Source organism: Leucoraja erinacea, chromosome 28 (assembly GCF_028641065.1).
Source record: "Leucoraja erinacea ecotype New England chromosome 28, Leri_hhj_1, whole genome shotgun sequence".
In the NCBI taxonomy this organism is placed as follows: domain Eukaryota; kingdom Metazoa; phylum Chordata; class Chondrichthyes; order Rajiformes; family Rajidae; genus Leucoraja; species Leucoraja erinaceus.
Window position 1 is genome coordinate 5,754,729 of NC_073404.1, and position 27,547 is coordinate 5,782,275.

Genomic DNA, 27,547 nt, shown 5'->3' on the forward strand with positions numbered 1-27,547 from the left:
TAGAAGAAACCTTATAACAGAGCACTCACTCATTTTTTTCTTTTGAAACAAAAGATAATTGGCTTCTACAAAAGAGATCAGGCATCTCCAAACTAGTTGTCATTGAGGTTTGATATAAAAAGCTGGCTACTTTAATTGCTCCCCGTTGGATTGCAACCTTGTCGTGGTCGGGGAGCTTGTGTGTCTCAGTGACCCCTAGAGCTACTTCAGCGGGAGATTCGTCTCCTGTTAGGGTCTCCCATGCTGGACAGGTCGAAGGGTAGAGGTGAGACGAAGAGCGATCCACTGGTCCTCCAGGTTGGAGGTTGAGCACAGGGCTAACAACCCTGTCTCGTAAAACAAATATGTTACGGAAACAGCAACTGAAAGAATCTACACCGAGTGGAGGACCTTCGTTGCTGCCCTACATGCCAGGAGGCACAATAGGCAGTAATGTACTTTAATTGGAGAAAATATTTGATAATGAAAGTAGTTCACATGAAGTGGAACCCAAGAGCCATCGAATATGGAACTACAAATGTAGCATATAAAACCATGGTATTAAATTAACAAATATTAAGTGACTTTTCTACCTCATTGCCAATTGATTCAAATTAATTCTGCATATGTTGCAGCTAATTCTTTTATTTTAATTAATTTATAACTGGGCACCATATGTAAGGAACTACATTTCCCCATCCCTAACTGCCCTTAATCTAAATGGCTTGCTTGGCCTTTTCAGAAAACAATTAAAAGTGAAAAAATCATGAGAGAAATAAATTGGGTAGACGCAGAGTCTCTTGACCAGAGTACGGGAATTGAGAACCAGAGGATATAGGTTTACGGTGAAGAGGGAAAGATGGAATAGGAATCTGAGAGGCAATTTTTTCACAAATGGCGGTGGGTGTATGGAATGAGCTGCCAGAGAAATTAGTTGAGCTAGGGACTATTGCAATGTTAAGAAACAATTAGACAGGTACATGGATAGGACAGGTTTAGGGGGATATGGGCCAAATGCAGACGGGTGGGACGAGTGTAGATTGGAAATGTTGGTTGGTGTAGGCAAGCTGAAATGCTGTACGACTCTGTGAACCACTGCGATTTGAAATTGCATGAAATAGTGGGTACTGATTGTGGATGATCAGCCATGATCACATTGAATGGCGGTGCTGGCTCGAAGGGCCAAATGGCCTACTCCTGCACCTATTGTCGCGCTATAATGCTGAGAATTATATTCTGCACTCTGCATCCTCCCCTTTGTTCTACCTGTTGTAGTTGGGATTCACCTGGTTGCGTTCATGTGCAGTGTTATCCGATTTGATTGGATACCATGCAAAACAAAGCTTTTCACTGTACCTCGGTACACAGGACAATACTAAACCAAAGCCAATTTCAGTATTTATTGAAATAAAATTTGTGGCAAAGTTAGTGCATCTGGAAAATTCTGCCGAAAGATCAATGACTCAAATTGCTAACACTGTTTCTCAGACGCCTGCCATCCTGCAAAGTACTTCCAGGGTTTTCGATTTTTAATAGATGCCTGTGATTTTCTTTTGTGGTTTAATATCAAAGTCATTTAATTTCTTGTAAAAGTGTTTATTTCACTATAAATAGATATTCAAGGCAAATCTTTGGTAATGAATAAACCCCAAATATGTTATATTACAACTAACAAGTCTCCAAACATAATGAAAATATTCAGTCCGAATAGATAGCTCATTTTCTGTTTGGAATTAATTTGTGATTTAATGGTTATAATCCATAACCAATCTTCCTCAGTTCAATCTGAGGAAGAAAAAAAACAGCATCATTTTACCATTCATTCCTCTCAAAGGGTTCTGTAAAGGTGCAGTAGTGGTTTTAAAATCTGCTCACAGAAAGAACGTATGGAAATCTGGAGTATATGACTGAAGCAACACAGAAATGTTTTATGCAGCTCATTACAGAAGACAACCAAACTTAAGGGAAAAGATGCATGTGTGAGAATTAACATTTAATTACAATCAAAGGGGGGAATTAGAAGTTGAAGTCTTGTGTTTGAATATACAGTAGTACAAATTGACTAATACCACAGATTTTTTTTAAATATCACATTTAATGAATTTCCACCACTGTACTTCAAATCTACATTGTACAAAGTGACCGGCAAATGTGTCACATAGGATGATGAACTTCAGGAGAAGTCTTGAAACGGGTTTCTCAGCAGGCTCTCAGTATTTTTTTTTGCCCCCGTTTACTGAAAACAGAATTCAATACAAGCCTTAGTTTATTGTTAAAGCTTTGGGGGCTTTAAAACTTTTTCAAAAAAATTCATAAAATCCCCTCGTTGTTCCTAATTGTAAATAGATGCAATTTCCAGCACATAGATTCTGCCACAGCAAGCCATTTAAAGTGAAAATTTCAAAAAGAAACAAAACATTAGGGACCTATTTTTAAATCTGTGTACACCTTTGCTCTGGGTCACTCACAGCAAGAGTCCAATGCTAAATACAGATATGAACTACAGTTAGTTAACAGTCAAGTATTGATGACCGAGCCTGGGGTCATATTCTCAGCTTTGAACACAATTGCGTATTTAAGACAATCCATAAAGGTTCCTTCGTACGTGTGAAAAACTTTTTTTTTTCTTAAATATAAAAGCTGGAAGGGACATTCAAGTTTTAAATCCCCACGCTGAATTGTTTTTTAAAAAAACGTGGAGGTAAACAAACCAAGTTGTACACTCCTGGAGGTAGAGCCTTCAATTTCTGTTCATATATACATATACACAGGATAGTTCAGTGTTCCAGTAGATAAGGAATTGTCAGAAAGGATATATAAACTCTGCACTACTGTGATGTTTCGGATCAACAGTTCCACAATTCTGCCTAAAGTCACAAGACACAATTAACATAATCGCCTATGTGCTGCCGCTTTTTCCTGTTACACTGTCCAGTGCAGAAAATAACTTTTACAGAATATTTCACAGACCTAAAATGTGCAAGCTAATTCCTCTATACAGTATTGTCAAGACTTGTAAAATCTACCCAACACTGGATATATATATACACAAGTGATGTGGGATGATGCATGCTCAAGGTTTAACTGCGGAAAGAAAAAATGTTTCAAAAAATGATTAAATATAATTAAGGGACTGGGGAACATAAGTTACTTTTGCTAGTGATAAACCCACACTCACTCCATCTCTTTCTAAGCACAATGTATTACGACAACAGCAAACCACTGTCAGCTCTGAAGAGAAGCTTATAGAATTGATCAACTTCATGATTGGTCAGCACAGACTTTGCTTTCTCAACCAGCCTTGGTTAAAAGTGTCTTCAGGAATAGATGGGAACAGCACTGATTCCTTAAGAGATCCTGTACATGTCTCCTCCTTGTCCCACTTCAATGTCAAGACTAGTTCAGTTAGTGCAGCTTTTGTTAATCCCCCCCCCCTCCCTCCCACCCAAAGCCAAAAAGCGAAGACTGCACAAAGTTCCATAAATACATACAAACTGTGCAGCTCCTGCCAAAGCTGCTTTATTTTAAAGCACAACCACCAATTTTATCCCTAAAAAATACAAGTCCAGCATATTCCTAAAAGTATATTCTTTACAATTATCAGTGGTTTATTTTAATTTTTAAAAATTTTATAAGTAAAATTACACACTTGTCCCGACATAAATGGTACTGCAAATTTAGACTCCAGTGAGAACCTAAAATATTTGTCATCAGTAGTTTCTTCCACTTACTCCCATACCAGTGGAGATGGGGGCATCTCAGAGGGCTGAGCTACGGTGGAGCTGTTAAACAACAAACAAAAAGAGAATTAGTCTATACATTTTAAATGTATTCAAATTCAATTCACATTGCTCTACTGGACATTCAAAGGAGTGATTGGTGTAAAATATCTCACAACATACTGTCATCAATTTCACACAAATGGTCAAGAAAATTAACACCATTTAGTATGTGTTTAGTTTTTAAGTTTATTTAGTTCAGAGATACGGCGCAGAATCAGGCCTTGCGGCCCTCCGAGTCCGTGCCGACCAGCGCTTCCCACACATTCACATTACCCTACACACACTATGGATAATTTGCATTTATACCAGGCCAATTAACCTATAAACCTGCACGTCTTTGGAGTGTGGGAGGAAACCGAAGATCTCGGAGAAAACCCACGCAAGTTATGGGGAAAACGTACAAACTCCCTACAGACAGCACCCATAGTCAGGATGGAACCCGGGTCTCTGGCGCTGTGAGGCTGTAGCTCTACCACTGTGCCGCCCCAGTTAAGTGACAAGTGTCACATTAATGACACAACCCACTCCAAAACATTACATCTGACCTTGAATAATGAAAATCACGATAATTAAAACGCATGCATCAATTAATCATATCTCAGATGTATTGCTGAACACTTAATAGATTAAACAAGATCCTAGTAAGTAACAAAATTGTGCATGTAATATTCTGGGGGAAAAACAAATTAAATTAGAACTGAAATCTGTCAATCTTCCAAGTGTAAGAGTAACAACTGGTATTTTGACCCCATCAATCTCACAACTTCATAAGCAAGCACAAATGGGTTTTTTCTTTTTAAGTTAATTCTATGCTTTGGGTGATAATTATAATATATTCAGTATTCTAAAATACATACTACAATCCTACAAGATTTGGCATTGACCTTACTTAATATAGGAAGCATATTTCAAAACAAATCGATCCCCTACATATGCAAGCACTCCAGGTTTACTTGCCTCTCATATGGAATAATGCCAGCTGAATTACTGAAACATAAAAGGCTCTATCCCCAGGTGGTGCTGAACTCACACGTGCAGAGTGCACAACTGACTTCATCTCTGTAGATTGTGCTGGTTTCTTGCTCTTAATCAATACTCATACCCAACGAAGGGTGTTTGTTTATGCAGATAGATCAAGGAAAGGCCAGTTTGAATGGGATGCCTTCCATTGGCAAAAAGACTGCCAATATTCATTCACAAACCATTGGTCACAGGAGAGGCATCAGAAAATGCACATGCAACTATTTTTCATCTTGAAGATGAATATTCCCTACCAATGTCCACATAGCAACAGATCGGAATATATATATCTTAAACATATAAGTGAAATGTATTGAATTATATCCGAAATATATTATCTACATTCTCACAATCATTATTTCAATACAGAATCATGTAAATGACCTTGTAATAAGAATAATTTAGCTTCCTAAAATAATTAAATAACAAAACTTCAATTACCTTTATCAGTAGGTCTAGAACGTGATATAGCTTTGGGTTTTGTTTGGCAACTTTGTCCAAAGATTATCCATAATTAGTTAAAATGAAAATGTTTCTTGATGAAAGTCTCTTTTTAAGTGTCAATTAATTATTTAATTTCAGGTGTTTTGTTATATAAATGTTATTTAAATGCATACGTTATCCAGCAACGTTTTGTAAAATTCAATAGTAACTTTGATTAAATAGCTTATTTTTTAGCAAACACATTTGATGTCTCTAATCAAATAGAATTCAATACCGATTCTTAATCTATCTAGAGGTTTCTGCCATTTCACCCTAAAATTCAAAATACTGTTTTTAAACATCATAAAATCCAAAATGGTCTGTGAAAGTGCCGATGATTAAATACCTGATAAAGCTTTTAAACGCAGCAGATTGTGGGTTGATACATAGAGGAACCCGGTTTCCCTTCTGCTGTTCCAGAATGAATTGATGAATGAGCTCTGCAGAACAGGAAATGAATGGTATTTAATCATAACAATACAGCTTCCAGTCACTGTCAAATTGAGCATGTCATTATTTTCATTGTGAGGCGTCTTCTGGGCCAGATGAAATCAGTTGTGGATGCAGCTGATTGACCAGTACATTTTCTTGTGCAAGTAAAACCCTGCAATCTTAAATTTTGAACAGCACTGGAACTTCAACATACGCGATAAAGGTTTATTTATGATTGCCATATTTTCATTCAACACACAGTGCCCTCCATAATGTTTGGGACAAAGACACATCGTTTATTTTATTTGCATCTGCACTCCACAATTTGAGATTTGTAATAGAAAAAAAAATCACATGTGGTTAAAGTGCACATTGTCAGATTTTAATAAAGGGTATTTTTATACATTTTGGTTTCACCATGTAGAAAGTATAGCTGTGTTTATACAGAGTACCCTCCGCCCCATGTCAGGGCACCATAATGTTTGGGACACATGGCTTCACAGGAGTTTGTAATTGCTCAGGTGTGTTTAATTTCCTCCGTAATGCAGGTAAAAGAGAGCTCTCAGCACCTAGTCTTTCCATCACCGTTGGAAACTTTTATTGCTGTTTATCAACATGAGGACCAAAGTTGTGCCAATGAAAGTCAAATAAGGCATTATGAGACTGAGAAACAATAGAACTGGTAGAGTTCTGTTCTTCCCAATGTTTAGCTAGATACAATTGAATGTTTTGACTTCATGTTGCTGTCTGACCTGCTGAGTTACTCCAGCTTTTTTGTGTCCATCTTTGAACCAAGTAGCTCTATGGTGGACCAATGCAGGCACCTTTACAATGTAATGTTTAAGAAATAACTGCAGTTGCTGGAAAATCGAAGGTAGACAAAAATGCTGGAGAAACGCAGTGGGTGAGGCAGCATCTATGGAGCGAAGGAAATTGGTGACGTTTCGGGTCGAGACCCTTCTTCAGAAACATCACCCATTTCCTTCGCTCCATAAATGCTGCCTCACCCGCTGAGTTTCTCCAGCATTTTTGTCGACCTTTACGAAGTAATAGCAACTTACTATTTGAAAGGCATCACTTAACATAAAACATGGTAAAACAAAAGAGTTGATCAGATTGTCGTCTCAGTGCAAAAAGCTGCAACTACAAAGAGCTGTACTCAAAGTTTTACTGACCTTTAACCTGCCGAACAGATGTCAGATTTTTTTCAAAACTGTCATCAAATTTGGGGTTGGTGATCGGCTCAAAGTCATTGGTGTAAACTCGCCCCGTTGAGGTGGTATAACAGCATTTGCACATACAAGTGTGATACCGAAGCCTTCCTTCATCCAAATAAGGATGTGCCAGGGCATCCTTTGCAGAGATTCTTTTTGACTGCAGTGAAAAGGAGCAAAAAAAAAACGTAAGCACAAATCGCTGACTCTAAAGCCAGGAGGGTTCTGGCTTGAAATGTCACCTATCCATGTTCTCCAGTCTGCCTGACCCATTGAGTAACTCCAACACTGCTCCCCCCCAACCAAGGTTCAGGCTAAGTTTACTCTACCATTATAGAACTGCTTGGTCTAACCCATTATTTCCTATCAATTTTGTTTTTAAACATAGTCTAAATGGGACCGAACATTAATAGGCTTCGTATGAAAACAAAATTACTTAAGTAATGATAGAGCATGGAAACAGGTCCTTCGGCCCAACTTTCCCACACTAGCCAACATGTCCCAGCTACACTAGTTCCACCTGCCTGTGTTTGGTCCATATCCTTCCTATCCATGTACCTGTCTAATTGTTTCTTAAATGTTGGGATAGTCCTGGCCTCAACTACCTCCTCTGGCAGCTTGATCCATACACCCACCACCCTTTGCATGAAAAAGTTACCCCTCAGATTCCTATTAAATCTTCTCCCCATCACATAGAAACATAGAAAAAAGGTGGAGCAGGCCATTCGGCCCTTGGAGCCTGCACCTCCATTCAATATGATCATGGCTGATCATCCAACTCAGTATCCTGTACCTGCCTTCTCTCCATACCCCCTGATCCCTTTAGCCACAAGGGCCACATCTAACTCCCTCTTAAATATAGCCAATGAACCGGCCTCAACTACCTTCTGTGGCAGATAATTCCAGAGATTCACCACTCTCTGTGTGAAAAATGTTTTCCTCATCTAAAAGATTTCCCCCTTATCCTTAAACTGTGACCCCTTGTTCTGGACTTCCCCAACATCGGGAACAATCTTCCTGCATCTAGCCTGTCCAACCCCTTAAGAATTTTGTAAGTTTCTATAAGATCCCCCCTCAATCTTCTAAATTCTAGCGAGTACAAACCGAGTCTATCCAGTCTTTCTTCATATGAAAGTCCTGACATCCCAGGAATCAGTCCGGTGAACCTTCTCTGTACTCCCTCTCTGGCAAGAATGTCTTTCCTCAGATTAGGAGACCAAAACTGTACGCAATACTCCAGGTGTGGTCTCACCAAGACTCTGTACAACTGCAGTAGAACCTCCCTGCTCCTATACTCAAATCCTTTTGCTATGAATGCTAACATACCATTCACCTTCTTCACTGCCTGCTGCACCTGCATGCCTACTTTTAATGACTGGTGTATCATGACACCCAGGTCTCGTTGCATCTCCCCCTTTCCTAATCGGCCACCATTTTAATAAAAGTCTACTTTCCTGTTTTTGCCACCAAAGTCGATAACCTCACATTTATCCACATTATACTGCATCTGCCATGCATTTGCCCACTCACCCAGCCTATCCAAGTCACCTTGCAGCCTCCTAGCATCCTCCACACAGCTAACACTGCCCCCCAGCTTCGTGTCATCCGCAAATTTGGAGATGTTGCATTCAATTCCCTCGTCCAAATCATTAATATATATCGTAAATAGCTGGGGTCCCAGCACCGAGCCTACTAGTCACTGCCTGCCATTGTGAAAAGGACCTGTTTACTCCTACTCTTTGCTTCCTGTCTGCCAGCCAGTTCTCTATCCACATCAATACTGAACCCCCAATACCATGTGCTTTAAGTTTGTATACTAATATCTTATGTGGGACCTTGTCGAAAGCCTTCTGAAAGTCCAGATACAACACATCCACTGGTTCTCCCCTTATCCACTCTACTAGTTGCATCCTCGAAAAATTCTATAAGATTCGTCAGACATGATTTACCTTTCATAAATCCATGCTGACTTTGTCCAATGATTTCACCACTTTCCAAATGTGCTGCTATCCCATCTTTAATAACTGATTCTAGCAACTACCGACGTTAAACTAACTGGTCTGTAGTTCCCCGTTTTCTCTCTCCCTCCCTTTTTAAAAAGTGGGGTTACATTAGCTACCCTTAAAGCTCTGGTCCTCGATTCATCTACTCTGGGCAAGAGACTCTGTGCATCTACCCGATCTATTCCTCTCATGATTTTATCCCACTTCTATAAGATCACCTCTCATTCTCCAGCGCTCCAAGGAATAGTCTCAAGCCTTACTAAACCTCTTCCAGTAGCTCAGACCCTCCAGTCCTGGCAACATCCTCGTAAATCCTCTCTGCACCCTTTCGAGTTTGACAACATCTTTCCTATAACATGGTGCCCAAAACTGAACAATTATCTATATGCGGCCTCACCAACATCCTAAACAACTGCAACATGATCTCCCAACTTCTACACTGACATGAAATGATTTGATACCTGCAGAAATTAAAGATCATACATCCACAACATTATTTCCATTAATTTTTAATGTAAGATTGAAAGAAGCTATGGAACAACAATCCCCATGTTTAGTACCCGAGCACAATTTAATAGTCATTGTGGATGTTTTCTGACAGGCATTAAGTTGTGAGTGATGCAAGGTACTGGCGAAGTGTTTCTCATACTGGAAAATAAGTGCACACACTTACAGGATCAAAGACTAACATCCTGCAGAGGAGGTGGACAGCTTCATGGGTAGCCTGGCTGGAGAGCGTGTAAAGGACAGGAAGTGATGGCTGTAAGAGAGAAAAAGTCGTGAAGACTTCAGTTATTTCCAACAGCATGCGAATCAGGTCATTTTTAATGTTTGGATAAATAATAGACAAGTGATATAAAAACAAATTACAAGGACAGTAAATTACAGGAACTTTACCAAAATATTCTTGTCTTCTTTCTAAACATTTACCTGATGAAATGGTATTTAAAAGCATGTTATCTTATTGTGGCCAGAAAGATACCTATGATTTCCAGAAGAATCATAGTGAACAGCTAATTCCTTTTGAATCATACAATCCATTTTCACTTCTGTAACTTAAAGTACATAATACTCACTTATTTAGGATATGCTAAGCTGTGGAAGTTCACTATTCTGAAATATTTCTCTAAATATTTAGTTGTTTGAAATGCTGAATATTATTTAATTTATAATAATGCAAAAAACAAATCAGAATTTTGTGGTATTAGTTACTCATTTGCAATTTAATATAATTTCAGAACCAGCCTAGAGATCAGATTTTAACGGAACCACTCGAGAGTTTAGTCAGTTCTTGCGCTCACACTAAATCTAATTAAACAAGCTGTTTCAATAACATTCCAAATTGCGATATGAAAAAGCAACATATTTCGCGACATATCTTTGCAGACTAAATGATTGTTGACATTTTTAAAACCAACATGGACAAAATGCTGAAGATGCTGGAAATATGAAATAAAACAAAAGCTGGAAATGCTCAGCAGATTAAGTGGTAGCTGGAAATAGAAACAGCCGATGTTTCAGGTCAATGACCTTTCATCAGACCTGATGAAATGTCAGTAACCTTAATGTGTTCATTCTATTTCTCGCCTGACTGTTGAATATTTCCAGCTTTAAATTTTAACACTTGGCAAAGTCTTGAAAATCAAATTTGTTTTGTCATTGTTTATAATACATTAAAGGCAAGACAAGTTACTTTCAGTCAGTGACATTTATAAATACCATGCTTTTGTTACATTTGATTAAGTGGACTAATGGCAACATGGTGCAAATTTAAATAGGCTAACAAATAGGGAAATTGCATACATAAATAGAATTTGTCCAGCTTAAAAAGCATCAATGCAGATTGTTGTAGCCGTCAGTATTAAGTTCGTTATTCCTCCAAGCGGGCTTAACATCAGATTTTCGAAGTGCACAGGCAAGATGCTTAGCTGTAGGAGAATACGGCGGTATAGGATTGACGCAGATAATGAAGATTGACGTACATAATGAAGGTGACTTTCTCATTCTCCTACATGGAGTAATTAATGGGCAAGCACAGGGGGACGCTGAGAATGAAGGGGGGGGACCCAGTTGGGGGGGGGGGGGGGGGGGGGGGGCAGCAGGCCTGGCCTGCGCCAGGAGGAAATATGTTCGATCAACTTTTTGTATCTTTGCCGGTGCCAAAAATGAGGCAACACTTTATGTATTGCCTAGGTGAGGTCTGCTGTATGTTTTTTTTACTGGATTGTATGCAAAGACAAATCATTTCACTGTATGTGTGACAATAAAATATCATTGAATCAGACAAATCTCACTAAGCATAACTATTGAGGTTTATGCCTGTACTTAAACTGGGATCCACTGGGTAGAGAATTGGCTTCACGGAAGGAAACAGATAGTCATGGTGGAAGGATGTTTATCGTATTGGAGGCCTGTAACTAGTGGTGTGTCTCTCCGAGATCGATGCTGGGCCCATTGGTGTTTGAGGTCTATCAACGATTTGGATCAGAATGTACAAGACATGACTAGTAAGTTTGCAGATGGCACTAAAGTAGGTGGCATTGTAGTGAAGATGGTTGTCAAAAATCACAACAGGATCTTAATCAGTTGGGCAGTGGGCTGAGGAATGGTTAATGGAGTATAATATAGACAAGTGCAAGGTGTTGCATTTTGGGAAGTCAAACCAGGGCAGAACGTACAGTGAATGGCGGGATGCTAGGGAATGTGGTAGGACAGTGGGAATCAGAAGTGCAGGTATATAGCTCATTGAAAGTAGTCAAGGCAGCCTTTAGTACAGTGACCTTTAATCAGGGTGTAGAGTATAGAAGATGGGATGTTATTTTAAGTTGGTGAAGCCACATTAGTAGTGTTATATTCAATTTTTGTCGCCCTGCTTTAGGAAGAATGTTGTTAAGCTGGAGAGAGTGCAGAGAAAACTTACGAGGATGTTGCCAGGCCTTAAGGGGCTAAGCTGCAGAGGAAGGTTGGGCAGGTTAGGACTAAATTCCTCGGAGTGCAGGATGATAAGGAGTGATCTTATAGAGGTATCTAAGATTGTGGAGGGAATATATAAGGCGAATGCACAGTCTTTTATCCAGAGTAGGGGGAATCAAGAACTAGAAGGCTTAGGTTTAAGGCGAGGGGAGAAAAATGTATTAGGAATTTAAGGGGCAACTTTTTCCATACAGAGGGCAGCGGGTACATGGAATGAGCTGCTAGAGGACCTGGTTGAGGCATATACAGGTACATGGGTAGGACAAGTTTAGAGTGCTATAGGCCAAATGCAGGCAGGTGGGATCAATGTAGATGAGGCATCTCGGTTGTTTTGGGCAAGATGGGGCGAAGAGCCCGTTTCCGTACTGTATGACTCTATGTTATTGAACCCTGAGCAGAGGAATATCTGCTATGCTACAGTTTGCTTTGACAAGGGTAATGAATCAAATACGGTAATACATCTCCATTCTTTTCAATTAACCTGTTCTATTTCTTTCAACATGTCATGGGCAGTACATTCTAGGCAACAAAACATTCTGCAAATCGCTGATTCCTGAAGAAGTCTCTTCTGCATTTCATCCATTTTAGAACAAGAGCTGCAGGCAATCAGAGCTTTAATAAACTTTTATCAATCATTAAGCAAATCTCAAAGACTGTCAAGAATTTAAAACATGTACTACCACAGAGCTAAAGCAGTTATGAAAATACTTCTAGATCATGATAAGTTTCAATAGAGTGAATAGAGCGAATTCCCAGTAGTGGGCAGCAAGGTTAAGTGGACAGCGATTTAGAAAAGACATGCAGATAAAAGACTGATTATAACAAAAGAAAAACTTCTGTGCAGTGAATTTTTTCCTTCTGAATTAGTTCATAAGAAATAGTAGGAAGAAAACGTATTGGATTGCTCTACAAAGAGCAATAACTAATCAATGAATTCAGATGCAACGATTAACTAAATCTATGTCCCAAGAGAGTTCTTCAAATAAGCTCCTAGAACTGGAATGCATGGTTTTTCTTCCTCTTGCGCCATCCTCTTTCATCTGGAACCAGGTAAAGCAGTATTTCCCTGGTTGTTAGCATTGCTATGCTGATTAGATATGTCAGACTGTACACGTGGACAATAAAGATAGACACAAAAAACTGGAGTAACTCAATGGTTCAGACAGCATCTCTGGAGAAAAGGAATAGGTTTCTGGTCGAGACCCTTCTTCAGGCTCGACCCGAAACGTCACCTATTCCTTTTCTCCAGAGATGCTGCCTGACCCACTGAGTTACTCCAGCTTTTTGTGTCTACCTTCAGTTTGAAGCAGCATCTGTAGTTCCTTCCTATACACTTGGACATATTCTGGCTTGTTGTCCCAGTATCATAAACATTTCATTTCTCAATGATGTTTATAACAGATATAATTTCAATATTTTTCCCAATCATGAAAACTGCTCCGTTTAAAATGGTCTGTGATCAATGCCAAGTTGATGATGCTTGCCACCAACTTATAAAGCCACCTACAAAGATCAAGCAATCACTGTGACAAGGATTTGTGCCATCTCAATGTCAGTTCCCACCAGATTTCAAAATGTCCTAACAGTGATAACACAGGCTAAATAGCCGATGATATTGAGAATTTTCACTAGACAACAAACCAGAAAGTACAATATTTTAATTTAACTTCAGCATTTTTACCAACCATGAAGATTGGAACTTACACGTTTCATTTAGAATCCAATAAGCTTATTTTAGCTTTCGGAGCACAATTTATCAAGCATTATTGAGAGAATAACGATCAACACATTTGAAAATACTTTATTCAGATCCAGTGAGATTGTTAAATAATTATGGCTTGGTGTACCATTGCAAACATTCTTGATTAGTAAGGGTGTCAGGGGTTATGGGGAGAAGGCAGGAGAATGGGGTTGAGATGGAAAGATAAATCAGCCATGATTGAATGGTGGAGTAGACTTGATGGGCCGAATTACCTAATTTTGCTGCTAGAACTTCTGAACCTTATGTAACAAACAAAAAAAAGATGAAGATCTTCTACTGCAAGTAATAGTTTGCACATGCCTGAAATTGTCATCAGTTCACTGATTCTGCTAGAAAGGGTTGTGAAACAGCAATCCCTGTGGGGGAGGAGAGGAGGTAGTCTGAAAACTCTGGTTTTTGCCTTTAACTACCCATGTACATATCTGACGTCAATTGACAGTTGCATGGTGTAATGACAGCAAGCACTGGCTGTTTCACCATAATTACAACTGCAAATTCTTGACCTTTATTTATTGATATAATAAATTGCCTGGCTTAATGTTGATGTTGATTAGAAAAACGACACAATGGTTTGATTTTAAGCTTCCAAACTTAATGGGATATTAAATATAGCTAGTGCAGGCTATTTATAGATATCATTTAGCAGAAGTTTGTTATACATCCCTCAAGATATTAGTCACCAGGCATATGACAGATAAAATACCATTATGTGAATATTTAATGATCCACTCTAACTTGAGAAATTGTATTGTTTAGTTGTTTTTAGGTTTAGTATAGAGATAGTGTGGAAGCAGGCCCTTTGGCCCACCAAATCCGTGCTGACCAGTGATTCTCGCACACAAACACTATCCTAAACACACCATGGAAAATTTACAATTATACCAAGCCAATTAGCTGACAAATCTGTACGTCTTAGGAGTGTAGGGGGAAACCGGAGATCCTGGAGAAAACCTACACAGATCACGGGGAAAACGTACAAACTCCGTACATACAGCACCAGTAGTCAGGATGGAACCCGGGTCTCTGGTGCTGTAAGGCAGTAACTCTATCACCGTGTGGCGCTATGTTCGTGGGACATGGTTATTGTAGAGAAACAACATTTATTCCTTGTTCCCTTTAAGGTTGAGGTGAGGTGTCACATGAATCATTGCACACTCTGTGGTGAAGGTATTCTCTACTAGCAGCTCTAAGGGAATGTTAATGGGCCTGTCCCACTTGCCAATTTTTTCGTGTGACTGCCGGCATCATTGACTTGCGGCGTGATGACGTATTGACACGCACTGTTTTTCAAGTGTCGCAACATTGTTATTTGTCGCCGCTGGATTTTGAAACACTCAAAATCTTTTGGCGACCCTGATATGATGCCGGCAGTCGCCGAAAAAAATCGCCAAGTGGGACAGGCCCTTAAGATTTTGGCATCCCCAACAGCAATGTGGAATGGTAATCTTTTATCCCATGTCGGGAAAGTGTATTATTTTGGTGATGTTCCCAATGTGTGCACTGCACTTGCCTCTTTTGGGTGGTGCAGGTTGGAGGGATATGAAGTTCTGTATAGGAACGAACAGCCGATGCTGGTTTAAACCGAAGAGAGACACAAAAAACTGAAGTAACTCAGTGAGACAGGCAGCATCACTCGAGAGAAGGAATGGGTGACGTTTCGGGTCGTGACCCTTCTTCAGACTGATTCAGTAGATAGTAAACATGCAGGTGATATTTGTTGATGGCGTAGGCTGTGAATATTTAAGATATAAACCAAGCCGGTTGTTTTCTCTGCAATGCTTTTGGGTGTGGTTGAGGCTACACACATCCAGGCAAATGGAAAATAACCAAACACACTCAACATGCTCCATGCGATAAATAGAAAAGGCTTTGGTAAGGCAAGAGGCAAGTTTTTATTGCAGAAATCTCAGCACTTAACCCGTTTTAGTTAATTATGTGGTTTCCCCACTTAGATTTTGGGTCAATTTCAACTCAAAGTTAATGAAATTGGTAATAGCTATTCCACTGACTAAATGGAGAGGCTGCTCTTCTCCCTCTCACTGGCAATGGCTTTTCAATGCTTGGTAAACATTATTCAGTCAAAGCCTGAATGTTTTCAAAATCTTTGATCTGCACTGTTAGTTGTGGCTTACTAAGCATATTTATAGTTGGCTGTTTCAGTAGGATGGCATTTCCTTTCCCGTATACCAGTTGCAGTCCTGGTATTGTGGAAACAAAAAGCTATTTCATATTAGGAAATCATTCAGCCCATAGTCTGTACTATTGCAAAAAAAAAAAAACCGACCTAATCTTTTCTCACATTTTAAGCGCTTGGTAAATGGCCTTCTCCATCACCACATATCCAGTTCCCATCTACGTTGCACATGTAATGGGGATTTCTGCCTTTATCACCCTTTCCAGAAGTGGATTCCATACCATCTTTTGTATGAAGGGATTACCATCCATCTGGCCATCTGAAAATGTTACCAATCTCTCATCATCTCTTATGATCCAAAGAATTCAATATTTTCTTCAGCCAAAATTCTCCAATGTTTGAAATATAGTTGTGAATCTCCCCTGCACATTTGCTGGCATAATTGCATCAGTTTTTATACGAATTAATGAATGATGAATGAATACTTTATTATCTTGTGTCAAGTCACAGTGAAATTATTTGCTTGCATACCCAAGGCAATAGTCGCCACATAACGAGCGCTTACAAAGTTATTAGAAACATAGAAAATAGGTGCAAGAGGAGGCCATTCGGCCCTTCGAGCCAGCACCGCCATTCATTGTGATCATGGCTGATCGTCCCCAATTAATATCCCTTGATTCCACTAGCCCCTAGAGCTCTATCTAACTCTTTTAAATCCATCCAGTGACTTGGCCTCCACTGCCCTCTGTGGCAGGGAATTCCACAAATTCACAACTCTCTGGGTGACAATGTTTTTTCTCAGTCGTAAATGGCTCCCCCTTTATTCTAAGACTGTGGTTCTGGACTCGCCCAACATTGGGAATTTTTTTCCTGCATCTAGCTTGTCCAGTCCTTCTAGAATTTTATATATTATGAGCAATATGCATTGTACTCTAGCTGTGACACAGGTGGATTGGCAAGGATTCAGTCAGGGAAGTTCCTAGAGGTAGACCGTGTATCCAGAAACAGTAGTAACACATAATGAAGTCTCCCACCCAAAAGTGTGCTGCTTGTGCTTATAGGGAGGTTTTTCCCTATGGGAGTAGGATATATCTAAAATCTGTGGTTTTGAGCTAGCTACCATCACATGGTTTAGAGCAAAATGCTAAAATCTCCTCAGAATAATTAGTCACGTAGTCCAAATTATTAGTTCAGCAGGGTGCATGCACTTGAAGGGTGCCACAAATGGTGATTTCTTAGTTGAACACAACATTTACTGAGGACCTTCCAAAGAACACAAACTCGTACTTAAATTTATATGATGTAGCCAAGTTTTCCAGGTGTAAGTCTGGAAAACCTGTTTTTCTAGTGCAACTTTGTTTAATCACCTCTTCTTTGATCCCTTCAAGTGAAACAGTATTCCATGTTTCACTTGGAAAACATTCTGAACATTTTCATTAGAAATAATTACATTTCTGAAAAGACAAATAAAGCTTTAGCAACTTAAATCAAATCACGTTCCCTGCATTTACATCTGAACAAGGTGCATTTTTGCCTCTAAAACGATGCTGTGACCACTTAGCTGAGACATAGGGATTGGCCAACCTTTAAGAAACGTCACCTTTTCTTTTCTCCAGAGATGCTGCTTGACCCGCTGAGTTACTCCAGCTTTGTGTCTATCTTTAAGAAATCATTCTTCTTTGAGCCTATACTCAGCGTCTGCAGGTCCTTGTGTCTTAGTGTTAACTGTGGATCACAGCCAAAACCCAAACCTTTACCCCCAAGCTGACATTGCTGCAGCAACAGCAATCAACAGATGGAGATCAGGTTCAAGAAAAGGGAACAATTTTCTCTCAGCTGTAGGTCACTGAAAACAATTGTAGCATCAAATGGTGCAGCTCATTTGTGATTAGCTAAGTTATGTCACCAGAGACGAAAGGCAAGATGATTGAGTGTGCTGTGCAATGAACCTATCATACTCCAGTATTGGGCTTTAAAAAGAAAATACTAATGTTTGAGCCGCGGAACCGGGGGGGGGGGCGGCAGCCCCTCCACTTTTTTTTGGGAGACATGCTTCATAACCCGAAATTATCCAGCCCACAGGCGTATTTTTCTCTTCTTCTGAGGACCTCCGACATCCAGAATCTCAGAACAAGCGCAAAGTCAGCGCCGCAAAACTACGACCAGCCGTGACGGAAACCGACTGCCCCCCCCCCAAAACCCTCGCTCCCCTCCGCTCATCAGCACGGTTCACAGTCGAGATATGGGGCAGTGAACGAAGCGCTGTGATTATCTGCCGAGCCCCGAGAGGGAGCGAGAGGGAGCGAGAGAGAGAGAGAGGGGGGGGAAGATATTCTGGAGTATTGCGTACAGTTTTGGTCTCCAAATCTGAGGAAGGACATTATTGCCATAGAGGGAGTGCAGAGACGGTTCACCAGACTGATTCCTGGGATGTCAGGACTGTCTTATGAAGAAAGACTGGATAGACTTGGTTTATACTCTCTAGAATTTAGAAGATTGAGAGGGGATCTTATAGAAACTTACAAAATCCTTAAGGGGTTGGACAGGATAGATGCAGGAAGATTGTTCCCGATGTTGGGGGAAGTCCAGGACAAGGGGTCACAGCTTAAGGATAAGGGGGAAATCCTTTAAAACCGAGATGAGGAGAACTTTTTTCACACAGAGAGTGGTGAATCTCTGGAACTCTCTGCCGCAGAGGGTAGTTGAGGCCAGTTCATTGGCTATATTTAAGAGGGAGTTAGATGTGGCCCTTGTGGCTAAGGGGATCAGAGGGTATGGAGAGAAGGCAGGTACGGGATACGGAGTTGGATGATCAGCCATGATCATATTGAATGGCGGTGCAGGCTCGAAGGGCCGAATGGCCTACTCCTGCACCTAATTTCTATGTTTCTAAGATGGGGGTATATATCCCCCCACTTTTTGAGTTGGGGGATGGCCTGAATTATCCCCCAGTTTTTGGAGGTCGAGCAACAACAGAAAATAGTAATTGTGCCACCCTCCCACTCCCTCAGTCGCTCCGCTCCCTCACCGGGTACCTCCGAGGCTGGTGATCAGTGATCGCTCAGCTCCCCCACTTTCAAAAACGTTCCGCGGCCCCTGAATGGAACTGCAGCAGAAAACATACCCATTGCTTAAATGTCACCTTAGTAAATTAGCTCAGTTCTGGTACCACCAAGTATAAGCATTCAATATAAATAGGATCGTGTGCATTATAGTCAGAGTCACACAGAACGGAAACAGGCCCATCTCGTCCATGCTGACCAAGATGCCCCATTCAAGCAAATCCCATTTGCCCACACCTGGCCAATATCCCTCTGAAGGATTTCTATTCATGTACTAATATCTTCTAAATGTTTTGTTCTTGCATCAACTGCTCCTTCTTGGATTCTCATTTTTTTAATCCACCACCCTCCATGGAAATGTTGAACCTCAGCTTCCTATTAAATCTTTCCCCTCTCACCCAAAACCCACGTCCTCTAATTCTTGATTCTCCCATCCTGGGATAAAAAGCCTGCGTTCGCCCTGTCTATTCCACTTATGATTTTATACACCTCTACACAATCACTACCCTTCACCCTCCTGCTGAGCCTCCTGCGTTCAATAAAGCCCTAACCTGTCCAAACTCTCCCTATAGCTCAGGCCTGGGAGTCCTGGCAACATCTCGTAATTCTTCTCTGCAATCTTTCCAGCTTAATGGCATATTTCCTTTAGCAGCATGATTAAAACTGAGGATAACATTTCAGGAGAGGTCTCACCAATGTCTCGTACAATTGTTAATGTAATATCTCAACCATTATTCTACATTCCAGTCTGAAGAAGGGTTTCGGCCCGAAAGGTTGCCTATTTCCTTCGCTCCATAGATGCTGCTACACCCGCTGAGTTTCTCCAGCACTTTTGTCTACCTTCGATTTTCCAGCATCTGCAGTTCCTTCTTAAACATACTTATGTTCCCAGATCTGCGTGAGATAACCACTGATGAGGTGTTTGCGCAGTAATCAACCAGAACCAGAACCCTCTGTTCCACAACACTACACGGGGCCCTATCATTCAGTGAAGATCCGGTAGTGGTTTGACTTCCCAAAGTACAACACCTAACATTTGCATCTGAATTAAAGCCCATTTGCCATTCGTTGCCTCATTTGCCTTGCTGATCAAGATCCCATTGTAATTCTTGATAACATCTTCACCATCTACGACACCACCTATTTTAGTGTGATCTGCAAACTTACTAATCATGCCTTGTACATTCTTATCCTTATCGTTAACAAACAACAATGGGCTGAGCATTAATGGAATTGTTACTGAGTGAATACATTTGGCGGGGTGAGGTTAAAGCAGGCAAACTGAGTGGAAAAGTCGACAGTTGATTTCACTGCAGCAATAGTTATAAATTGAAATGCTAAGTCTTTAGTCAATGCTGGAGCATTATTTTCAGAATTACTTTTCCTTTAACTTGTTTATTTTTGGATGTGGATTAAGTTATCCATCAAAGCCCAAACCAAATGCCATTATAAAATAACAACTTCCATCTAATATAGAAACTACTGGTATATGTTTTAGTTGACTCCGGCATATTGGTCATTTGGGTCATGGAAATTTACTCTTAGAAAATACATAAATCACCTATTTAAAATATGAGATACGTAATAAGTAAATTTTTATTTTTTTTTAAAACGTGCATTTCTTGGTGCAAGAACAGATGCTGCTTTGCCTTATGGAAAGTTGATACTAACCATTTTGTAGGAACATCCCATCCATCTCTCCCCCCCCCCCCCCAATGTTTCAGGTTTACAATGCTACATCATAATAGAATCTGTTTATACAAAACGTTACAAGTGCAGGTTGTCACTGGGTTACATAAAGGTGTTGCTCTGAGAACCGTCCGCAAGCTGATTTCTCCGAAAGCTGGAAACATACATTTTCTATAAGAACCCATATCGTGCATTTACTACAATTCTTTCATTTTGTTGAGTATTCACCTTAATACCATGCATAATTCAATTAGTGGAATATATTGCATAGTCATTAATAAATACAATGAGGTATCCCCTATTCCTTATTTCTTCTCTCCATAGATGCTGCCTCACCCGCTGAGTTCCTCCAGCATTTTTGTCTACCTTCAAATTTTCCAGCATCTGCAGTTCTTTCTTAAATAAATACAATGATATATTTTATCATTACACTCGTTTTTTTAAAAAGAGAATTTGCGCAAAATCAGAGTCACGTCACCGGCAGCCAGGAAGCACCTGCATCAGAATTCTTGTCAGAAAATGCTGGGTTTGGGTTATGCAAGACAAATACTGGTGATTACTTTTACCCTTTGAAAAACACATTTAAGTTCTCAAAAGTATTTGTCAATGGTACACAAAAATGCTGGAGAAACTCAAGATTCAATTTAAGATTCAAGATTCAATTTAATTGTCATTTGGATCCCTTGAGGTCCAAACGAAATGCCGTTTCTGCAGCCATACATTACAAACAAATAGACCCAAGACACAACATAATTTACATCAACATCCATCACATCGCTGTGATGGAAGGCCAAAAAAACTTCTCTCCACTGCACTCTCCCCCCCGATGTCAAAGTCAAAGCCCCCGGCTGGCGATGGCGATTGTCCCGCGGCCATTAAAGCCACGCCGGGTGGTGCGAGGTCGCACACCGGGTCTTGGTGTTAGAGCCCCCGGCGTGTGCTCGCAGAGTCCCGCAGCCATTCCAAGCCGCGCGGGGCGGTGATGTCAGGCCCCGCTCCAGGAGCTCTTCGACCCCGCAACTCGGGCGGGAGAAGTCGCCGTTGCGAGAGCCCTGAAAAGCGGTCTCCCTCCAGGGACCCGCGGGCTCCCGGTGCCGCCATCCGCCAGACCCGCAGTTGCAGCCTCCGAATCTCCGGAGGTCGGGCCGCAGCAGCAGCAGTGCTCCACCACCGCTCCACCCGCTCTGGACTCGGCCAGCACCGCAACGGTGAGGTGAGTCGTCGGCACCAGAGTCCCCGGTCTTGTCCTGTTGGAGGCCGCTCCTCGTTGCAGCCCCAACGACAACGGAGACCCGACAAAGAAAAGGTCGGGTCTCCCGTGCAGGGAGAGATTTAAAAGTTACCCCCCCCTCCCTCCCACCCCACCCCCCCCCCCCCACACACACACTCCAACAAAAAATAACAAAAACTACATAGAAACATAGACAAAAAATAATAAAAACGCAGACAGACTGCAGAGGCCGCTGCTGACGAGAGTCGCGCCGCCTACCAGATTGGTAACGATTGGAAGGAAATAGGTAACGTTTTTGGCCGAAACGTTACCTATTTCCTTCACTCCAAAGATGCTGCTGCACCCGCTGAGTTTCTCCAGCATTTTTGTGTACCTTCGATTTTCCAGCATCTGCAGTTCCTTCTTGAACACGAAGTATTTGTCAATGCTTTGTTACACAACATTCAAATTTGTAAAATTCTCATTGCATACTGGTAGTAGTAGTAGTAGTTTAAAAGACATTTACTTCAATAACCAAAATAAATGCAAAATAAAATCTGCAAACTTACAATGTGCTTAATCAGCAATTATTAGTTGTGTATGATCCAAACAGCAAACAACCATTTAGAGTATCACACTTATCCCTTCTGTGGTATTCATGACTACTTCTAGTGCAAACATGTGAAATATTTAAAAGCATTACAGCCGTGTTTGAAAACAACCTCTGCAAAATAAATAAGTAACAGGGAAATGTATTCAGTATCAATCCCCTCTATTCAAAATGTATGATAACTCATTGCCAGGCCAGGATTGGCGTTGCCAAATGTCGCCCGAGGACAAAGTTACTCTTTTCATTTCCATAAACAAGGATGTTATATTTTCTAAGAGCCTTACACGAGTTCAATAAACAGAGGGCCATGCAACTCTTGGCTGTGCTGCTGTGTCTCTATACGATCAATGAAGTGCTCAGATCTTTGGCATGTTTTATTAAATGAAGAGTACCCACAATTGGAACAAGCTGGTAATAAAAAATTTTGGTGAAGATCTGAAATTATCATTTCTTAGAGAAAGATTAGAACTACTCCAAATAAAAAATGGGCCATGAAATTGTTTGTCATTTGTAACAGAAAATATTAATTGGCGCGGTGTCATATAATCATGTAGTCGTCTATGTAGTCTGTCAAGCACCCATTTATACTAATCATACATCAATTCCAAAGATGGACACAAAATGCTAGAGTAACTCAGCAGGTCAGACAGCATCACTGGAAAAATGGAATAGGTTACGTTTTGGGTCGAGACCATTCTCCAGAGATGCTGCCTGACCTGCTGAGTACTTCGTAGTTTTGTGTCTATCTTCAGTTTAAACCAGCATCTGCAGTAATTTCCTATACATCAATTACATTTTGTACTTCCATTCTTATGAACTCCTTCCCGATTCTGCCACTCACATATGAGGGGCAATTTATAGTGGCCAATTAATCTACTAATCTGCTTGCGGGTGGGGGAGGAGAAGTGAATCACCAGGTGGAAACTCATGCAGTTATTGGGCAAACATTCAAACTCTAGTGTAGACATCTTATGGAGATCAGGGTCGAATCTGGGTTGCAGGAGCCTTGAGGGAGCAACTCTTGGCTGTGCCACTGTGTCTCTATACGATCAATGCAGTGCTCAGATCTTTGGCATGTTTTATTAAATGAAGAGCATCCACAATTGGAATAAGCTGGTAATAAAAATTGAGATTGAAAATTCTCTTTGGCTTTTCTTTTAACAATTTTATTTTATTTACATTAAAAACCTAACGAGCTTAAAACTCTCCAAAGATCACCTTTAAATGCCAAAGGAAATACGGACAACAGTGCTTGCATGAAATGACTACGAATGCAAAAGTAAAGTTTTCAAACCAGTTCACTAATAGCAGGAGCAATTCTCCACAGCGAAACTGGTCTTTTTATGGATTCCTATGTTGAGGATTAAGGACGATTAAAATAAAAATCAAATTTTCAGGGTCTAATGGGACAGATTCCCAGCTGTGGCACATAGATTTTTAGATAGTCATGAACAATGTTACTCCTTTATTTTAGCAGTATTATGCAAGCAATGATGTACGATGGGTTGTAGTGAATAAACAATGGCCCAAACCAGCTGGGCTGAGTAGCCTACTTCATACGAACAGGACTTATACCAATGTTGTGCCAATGTATCCATTTGAACTACTGCTGCTTATTCTATGTCTAACAATGTTTTAGTGAAGATTCAAACTGGATATACAAAGACATAATAACAGCTAAAAATCCTATTGCTGCAGAATACCAAAAGGTGTTTCTTTTGGAAAAATTATCATTACAGACAATTGTATGAACTAATTTCCTTAATCTAGAATAATGTTTCAATAAGTGAGATTCACAGAGTAAATGGTTTTCACTCAGCAATAATCTTCTGCACATCTGAAACATTAGTTTGGTTTAGAGATACTGCGTGGAAACAGGCCGTTCGGCCCACTGAGTCCGCACCGATTAGCGATCCCCGCATTTTAACACTATCTTACACACACTTGGGACAATTTTTACATTTATACCAAGCCAATTAATTTACAAACCTGTACGTGTTTGTAGTGTGGAAGGAAACCGAAGATCTCGGAGAAAATCCATGCCGGTCACGGGGCAAACATACAAACTCCATACAGATAGCACCCGTAGTCGGGATCGAACCGGGTCTCTGGTGCTGTAACTCTACCACTGCGCCACCATGCTGCCCAATTGCTCCATTGACTTGCCTTAATCATAGTCATTCCATTAGCACTACTCAGTTAGTTTACTTGCCAGGAAAACATCAAAATATAAATTTATACAAGTGTCCTTCGATTGCCTTATGGTTTAAAATCAACATATATCAAGTCATATAGATGGCATTAATGCAACCAAATGATTCCAAATTCAAAAGGAATTTGAAATCCACTTATTGGCAAACATTTATGCTGCATAGATTAAACATTTCACACACTTAAAACTGAACAAGGAATTAAATGCATGACTTCTTCAAAGGCAAAGATTGGCTTCTCTTTAAATGGATGATAAATTGCATTTTGTTTGTCCAGCAGCCCAAACTAAAGCTGCATAAAGAGGAAAGTTTGCAAAATAAAATTGTACATTGATGAATTAGTTGAGCACAACCAAACATTATAATCCTCAACCGCAAAAAGAAAACTTGACCAATCCGTCACAATAATAATCGCCCTTTCAATTTTAGGTTCAGGTTTATTATTGTCATACGTACACAAAGGGAAAGATACAGAGTGTAGAATATAGTCGTCAGCATTGCAATGCAACAGGTCCACGTGAATCAGCGAGTACCCTAGCTTAGAGAAGGACCATTCAGAAGGCTGATAACAAAGGGGAAGGGGCTGTTACAGGGTCTGTTGTTTCACGCCAAGGGGAGCGCCGAGAAGTCGGAATGACTGGATTGGGACGTCTTTGTTGCTTCAAGAGGAAACTGATTAATATGGAAGCAATTACAAAGAGCAAAAATGATTTTACTAAATCAAAAATGAATGGTCAATTAGTGTTTCGTCATACAGCTATGAAATAAGCCCTTTGGCCCATCAAGTCTCTGCTGATCTTGAAACACCTGATTACATTAATCTCATGTTATACTCCCCACATTCCTAACAATTGTCCTTGGATTCTACCATTACCATCTGGGGCAATTTACAGTGGCTAATTAACTTACCACATCTTAGATATGTGGGAGGCACGATTGTACCCAAAGGGAATTCATGGAATTGCAGTAAAAATGTGCAAACTCCTCTCAGACAGCACCAGAGATTAGAATTCATCCTTGATCAGAAACAACAGCTGTACAAGATGTGTCACGGTGTTATCAAAGTAACACAACAATTATCATTTGACCATTTTATTTCATAAATTGATAAATGGCACAGGTAGAAAATATAATATTCGTCACAAGTTAATTTAAAAAGTAATGGGCCGGTCCCACTTAGACAGGGCTGCCAACATTGGGTGAGAGTTGGTATTGAGAAATTGCGAGAGACTTAGGGAGTGTAGCGACCAAGGAGTGGGGGGGGGAGGTGCTTACCTGCTTAGGTTCCCAGTGCTGACACTCCCATTATCCCAGCTTTGACTATGACCCAGTACTATTCCAGACCTTGACTCTGGATGCACACTTGGCCTTGCTCCTGGCCCCTCTGCACTGCCAATATATCTGGCCCACACATAAAGCCCCATATCTGACCCCCTGGACTTAACCTATTACTTTGTCAAATAAGTCATCAATTGGTTGAACACAATTTCTCATCCATAAAATTATACTCACTCAGCTGTATAAGCATTCTGTTACCATTTCCTTCATTCTCCTAACAAACTGCCCTGAAGTCATTTTCACCCCCAATATTTTCAGTAATTTACTGTCTTCCTTTCAGCTGGGACTCTTCCGAAATGCAAAGTCCAATAACAATATATATTGAAGCAATAATATTCTATTTAATACGATCTTGAGAGTACATAATATTTTCTGTGGTATTCATAACACAATGATAAAAAGATCTTTGTTTTGATTGCACCTACCAACATACATACATTATTATATCAGTTAATATGTACTGAGGGCAAATTTTTGTTCCAATGCTCCCCATTCCCATCCACTTTTACATTGAAGTGATTGAAATCCAAGTGAAGTTTTAATGGCATCAGAAAAATAAAACCTCCGGAATGGATGATATTCATTACGTGGTTGGTTGGAGTCAGTATCAGCACAATTACTATATTAAAATTTGAATCTTCAGGTGCCCTGGGTCAAGCTCAAACTAAAGACAAATAATAACCTCCTCACACATTTGTGAGTGTTTGTGTGTGTGTGTGTGCGTGTTCCACTCTGACAGTTGCCTTTCCAGTTGCCGGGTTTTCAGGCGACTGACAGCAACTTGACAGTCGCAAGCAGTCCGCTGAAAAATCGCCCAAGTGGGCCAGGCCCATTAAGCATCTTCATTTAGATTTTAAGTTAATTTTTCAGTGAAATTCAGTGTATTTACTCTCAATGGACCATACAATCAGTTTATTCAAGAGTGATGATGTCTTCCCTCTCATGTAAAAATGAAACCATTTCCAACGGTTGCTATTTTTAGAGTGTCTTTATAAGCATACGATTGGGCTAAAACAGTCCAAGAACTCAAATTAGTATAATCCTACAGAGCACAGTCCATATATTTTTTTTAAATGGTTCAATGGAAAGAATTTTGCCTCTAAATGATACTTTAAATTCTCAATGTATTCAATCCCTCAATGGACCTGCCCCGCTTTTGTCAACTTCTACAGTCCTATAATCTTTAGATCTCTGTGATCCTTCTTATCTGGCATTAAATTCAATCCTTATTTACCCAGTGACTAAAATAAATCTAGGCTACCATGCAAGGGGGCATCTGCTGGTGGAAAATCCACACCGGAAAGGGTTAATGTCTATGAGAGAAAAGCAGAAGAATGGATTAAAAAAAACAGCACGGTTCAAAAGTATAGGAACTTGCATTTTAAGGTACTCTTCAACTGCAGAGCTATAAAACAATGATTAAAGTTCAGTATATGTTATTACTGGTGAATCCTGGGGGAGGAGGCTCATTCTTAGGTACTGGGATTTGGTTGATATTATGGTGTTGAAGGTAGAGCAATGGTTAATAAATACGAGTCTAACATAGAAGTCCATATGTTCCAGAGATGAATATAGGACCAGGGACTTAATGTCTGCCTATTCCTAGGTCCATGAGTTTGGGTGTGAATTATGGTGTTGAAGGTGGA

At 40.3% G+C, this 27,547-nt stretch overlaps 1 protein-coding gene across 3 annotated transcripts in view; it reads right to left on the reverse strand.

The window, feature by feature from the left end:
• Nucleotides 1-581: 581 nt before the first annotated feature.
• The window catches only part of nlk2 (nemo-like kinase, type 2), a 135,169-nt gene continuing 108,203 nt past the window's right edge, over nucleotides 582-27,547 (reverse strand). Inside the window, exons 8-12 of one of the 3 annotated variants that reach the window (XM_055657584.1) lie at nucleotides 9,587-9,673; nucleotides 6,872-7,070; nucleotides 5,611-5,704; nucleotides 3,719-3,761; nucleotides 582-2,215 (exon numbers count right to left, since the gene is read on the reverse strand). In XM_055657584.1, coding sequence (XP_055513559.1) covers nucleotides 2,213-2,215; nucleotides 3,719-3,761; nucleotides 5,611-5,704; nucleotides 6,872-7,070; nucleotides 9,587-9,673 — 426 coding nt within the window. In that variant the 3' untranslated portion in view covers nucleotides 582-2,212. Of the gene's footprint in view, nucleotides 2,216-3,628; nucleotides 3,762-5,610; nucleotides 5,705-6,871; nucleotides 7,071-9,586; nucleotides 9,674-27,547 lie in introns of all 3 variants that reach the window. The other 2 variants (XR_008725690.1, XM_055657582.1) reach the window with 2 other exon arrangements.